This window comes from Haliaeetus leucocephalus, unplaced genomic scaffold (assembly GCF_000737465.1).
Source record: "Haliaeetus leucocephalus isolate CR32 unplaced genomic scaffold, Haliaeetus_leucocephalus-4.0 Scaffold450, whole genome shotgun sequence".
NCBI lineage: Eukaryota > Metazoa > Chordata > Aves > Accipitriformes > Accipitridae > Haliaeetus > Haliaeetus leucocephalus.
Genome location: NW_010972886.1, coordinates 19020298 through 19025114, shown reverse-complemented (window position 1 = coordinate 19025114; position 4817 = coordinate 19020298). Strand labels below are relative to the sequence as shown.

Here is a 4817-nt window from a genome sequence, read left to right as displayed (position 1 = left end):
GCATCCCCGGGCGCGGGTCCCTGCGGAGCGGCGCGGAGCCGAGCAGCGCTGCGCGGCCGCGGAAGCTCCCCCTGCCCGGCGCGGGGCTGCAGACCGCCCCCCTCGCCAACTTCTCCCCTCTCTATCTGTCTGCCACCAACTTTTATTTTCATTTTCCTTCTTCCTCTCCTTTCCTGCACCCGCCGAGGACCCTTGGCCGTGCGCACCCTCGCCGGGCACGGCCCGGACCTTTCCCTTCCCCTTTCCCTTCCCTTTTCCCTTTTCCCCTCCCCGAAGCGCCCCGCAGCCGGATCCCTGCCCGGGACGGGTTTGTGCGCGGGGAGGATGGTGGTGTGCGGCGTGGGGGCTAGAATGTGGGAAGGGGCTTCTCACCACCACCTTTATTTCTGGGAAAGAAAAGTTGACCGAGTTTCTCTTCCCGCAGGAGGGAGCGGGAATGGGGCTGCCGGTGGTGGGAAGAGGAAGACGACGATCCCTCAGACATCCTCCTATTTGCCGATCAATGTATTCGCACCTTCCCCTCCTCTCCCTCCCCGCTCCCCCCATCTTTCCTCCCCCAGCCCCCAGCCTGCCTCCCATAAAGTATGTGATGTGGCTGACAATGCCCAGGGATTTTTTCTTCCCCCCCTTTTTTTTTTTAAGCGAGCCCCTGAGCACATCCTGGGTGGTCGGACCCGCGCAAACACAAATACAACCCTATGGCTAAGCTGGAAACAATGTCCGCAATGTAGACAAATGTCCGGCTTCTGTTGGAACCCTTTGTCTCGGCGCAGTTTTTGCATTTATTTCAGTGGCGAAATAATACGTGATTGACGCCCTCTTTCAATGTGTCCTAACTGTTGGGAATAAATCTGAGGTTGTTCCTAGTTGTCATGGTATTCAACCGCGCTCAATGGCTATCTCTTCATCCATTTCGGAGTCCTTCCTCGATATCGAGGGAACCCCTTCGGGCGGGCGCTCCCCCGCTCCGCTTCCCTTTCCCCGGGGGGAGGGGCTTGGGACACGCACCAGGCAGAGCGCTTTAATTTCCAGCAAATCTCGGCCTTATCGATTGCTTTATCCCCCCCCACCCCCACCCCGCCCCCGGCTCGACCTGCCCGGCGCGGGGGAGGCGGCGGCGTTTGGGTCGGATGGGGCAGGAGGGGGTTTCAATTACTTCCCGCCGCGGCAAAGTTGGGGGGGGAATAAATAGTAATAATAATAAAAAAAGCCGGAACAACAGTGACAATCGCGACAGCGGCGGGACCGCGATACAGCGTCCCGAATTGAAGCAGCCCGGCAGAAGCCAAGCCGGCGGGCCCGGGGAGGGACGGGCAGAGCATCGCCGGGGCCGTGTCCGCCCGCGGCGGCGGGGCGGGCGGCCCGGTCCTTGGGCAGCTCCGCTCCTCGGGGGGGGCTTTAAATAATCATTTATAATAATTAAGAATAATAATACCCCCCAACCCCCAAACAGACGCGCAAATGCCACGACACGGGCAGAGCATCCCGCAAAGCCCCCGCGACGTGGGGCCCGACGGCGGCGGGAGCGGGGGATGCCCACGGGAGGAGAGCGGGCCCTTCCGCCGCGGGAGGGCGGACACGGCCCCGGGGCTCGCTGCGGGCTGGTCCGGCCCGGCCCGGCCCCCCATGCAGCCCCCCGAAGGGGGGGGTGTTCGGCCGGGCCCCGACACCGCCCGAGAGGTAAAGGGAGGGCCGGCGCCGGCGGCCCGTCCACCCGCGGGGAACAATGGTCCTTCGTGGCCCGGCAGCGGGGGTGGGGGGTCGGGGGGGCTCCCACGAGCGGGCAACGCTGCGGGCCGAGGCCGCTCTCCCTCCGCACCGAACGAGCGGCCCGGGACGCCGTGACGTCACCGGCGGGGGGTGACGTGAGAGCCGCTCGGGCCCTTTGACGTCAGGAGGGGTCGCGGGGCCGGGACGCAGCCCCCGTGCCCGGGGCCCGGGTGCGCTGGGGGGGGGGGGGCGGAACCCGACGGCAGCCCGGCTGCTATCGCGACAGAGCCGGGGGGGGAGAGAGGCTCCCCCGCCGCCCTTCATGCCCTTCTCCCCGCTGTGTCCCCCTCCCAGCACCCCGCGGGCGGGAGCAGCCGGGTGGGGAGGGGGGATGCTCCAGCCTTAGGGCGAGGGGGCGGCAAGGCGGGGGGGGAGCCCGCAGAGCCCACCGGGGCCGGGGGGGCTGCCCTCCCACCCCGCTCCCCTGGGGGGGTCGCCCCGGGGAGGGCTGTTTGCAGAAGCCCGGCGGAGGCCGGCGGCGCGGTGCGTGTACACAGGCTGAGTGGCTGCACTTCAGGACAAGTGGGGGAGTGTTTACCTGTTTACTTTCACAGGTAGCTCAAACACCCGCCATTCGCCTCCCCTCCCTCTCCGCTCTTTGTCCCCCCGCCCCGAGCTGCGTGGGGAGCGGCCCTCCCACCCCACGGGCGGCGGTTTTAGCGGCATTGAAGCTGGTTTTTGGTTGTTGATTATTTTTTTTTTAAGACAGGGGAAGAGGCACCGGGTAGGGGATAAGGGAGGGAAAGAGCCCTTCTGAGCGGTTCTCGGCGGCAGCGGTGTGTGCGGGGCGGTCACGCGTGGGAGGCGGGGGGGAGGGGGGCGGCCCGGCCCCGACCCCGCCGCCCTGGACCCGCAAAGCCAGCAGGCCGCCCGGGCAGCGGAGGGCAGCTCCCCGCCCCGCGGGCCGGCGGAGCGGGGTCTCGCCACGCCACGCCACGGGCGGCGCGTGGGTCGTGTTCCGAAGCGGCGAGGCGCCTTCCCTTGCTGCAGCGGGTCTCTCCTCCCGCCGGCGGCCCGAGGGCTCCCGCTCCCCGCGAAGCGCCGGCTCTCTCCCGCTGTTTTAAGCCACCGACGCCCCTGACTTCGTTCCCTTCTCTGCCGAGCGACATCACATACGTACACGCTATATAATAATGTTATATAGATATATATAAAAATGACTGAAAGGGGGGTTGGCAGCAGTCTGCCGCTATTCCTCCCCTCCCGTGCGGTTCGCTCGCACCGACCTCTAACCCGTCCCCGCATCGCATCTCCGATAACAGCCGTCAAGTGGATTAGTTTATTGTTTGATTAGACCGAAGGTGCGAGCTATTGTTTTCCTTCACTCCAGACCACAAATAAACAAACAAAAAGGACTGCACCTTGCCTCTCGGTACGGATTAGCGAAGCCCACACAAAGCCTTTGTTAGGGGGGACAGGTTTATTTTATCTCTTAGAATGAGCTACACTTGAAATAAATAGGGAGAGGGAAGCGCAGCCCGTGTCGCTCCTGATAATTGTTATTAGGAGCTTCACCTCAGGAGCATCCCCTGTAAGCAACACCCTCTTTGTTTTAAAGTGTGGCGGGGGAAAGGAGAGCCGCGTCATTAAAGACGACATCTTTTGTCGGCGGTAAAAAAAACCCCAAACCACCCCCCCCAATTAAAAATAAAACTATCGCTGCTAAATACACCCTCCGAGAGCCCCGCGCAGAGGGTTTGAAATGGCATTTTCCAGCGGCGAAGCGGCAGCTCCGCGGAGATGCTGCCGGCTCGGAGGGGACGCGCCACGCCAGGCCGTGGGAAAGGGAGCGGGGACGGGGAACCCACGCCACCGGATTGCCTTGAGCACCGGCACCCTGGCCGGGGGACGGAGGGAGCGTAAAAAAATCGTATTTCCTGACATCAGGGGAAACCAGAGCCCTCCGAATCCGCCGTCGCTTTCAAGAACTTAATTGTAACGTGCGGGGGTCGGAGTTTCTGCGGGGTGAAATTCCCGTCGCTTTTCACGGCTGGAAAACCGGCATTAACACAGGCGTTAAGGACGTTTTGGGGGAAAAGAAAAAAGAAAAAAAAAAAGGGAGGGGGAAGGGGAAAGATTGCCCCGCACACAGAAAGGGAGCCGGCACCGGCCTTCCCTATCGAGGCTCAAGAGAAAGCCCCTGCCACCTCCCCAAAATCCCGGCGCCGGCCTGCCTTTCTCCCGCAGACAATTAAATCTTCTCCAGGACGTAGGAATCTAAATGAGCTTTCCTATTCTCACGATTACTCTATCTCCTTCCCCCCGAAGCTTCAAAGACGGAGAAATCCTTCCAATTCCCCGATATTACTTATAAATTTGTAGATCTAGATCTAGCCTGCCCCCCAACCAACCTCCCGAGGCGGTGAATTGTAATAGAAATTGGGATTTTTCCCCCTCCTCCCTGGGGGCTAACGGGGTTATGTCAGAGCCGGAGGGCACATGTTAGGGCTTTGATAAATGCACTTTAATGAGATCTTTGAAAATATTGCCAATAGTGGCGGAGGCAGTTCGTGAAGGCCATGCGTGCGAGCACAAAGCCGGGAGCCCGCAGCCCCCCGCATCCCGCAGCCGCCCGGCCCAGATATTTGTTTGTCTTATTTAATTCCCCCGCCCCGGCGAAAGCTCTAAGCCCAGCCCGGGGCCTCCCTTCCCCTTCCACTCTATTATAAACTGGTTTATTTGCCGGGCAAACGTTTCACGCCCCCCCCCCAGCGAGCCCCCCGGCCGTATTCGTTCCCGTCTCTCTAATGATTAAACGTGTCCCAATGAGATTAAGCTTTGTCAGAAATATTTCTCCTCGGGAAGGAAAACCCGACCCGTCTGGCCGAGGGCGATGGGAATGCGGGGGATTTACGGCTGAGAGCACTTTCTTATCTGAATTTACTTCTCCCACCCGCACAGCACAACATGGAGGGCTCGGCGGGGAGCCCGCCTGTGCGTGCAGGTAGCCGGTGGGTGTGCGTCGCGAGTGGGGGTGCCGGGGATCCACGTTGAGCCTCCGAGGAAGACTCCGGTGCCCGCACGTCCTGCGCAAGAAGGGGGGGGGG

The 4817-nt window shown here is 62.0% G+C and overlaps 1 protein-coding gene across 1 annotated transcript in view; it reads left to right on the top strand.

Moving 5' to 3' along the window:
- Nucleotides 1–1461: 1461 nt before the first annotated feature.
- The window catches only part of PAX1 (paired box 1), a 49020-nt gene continuing 45664 nt past the window's right edge, over nt 1462–4817 (top strand). Inside the window, exon 1 of the mRNA XM_010575073.1 lies at nt 1462–1680. Coding sequence (XP_010573375.1) covers nt 1462–1680 — 219 coding nt within the window. The remainder of the gene's footprint in view (nt 1681–4817) is intronic.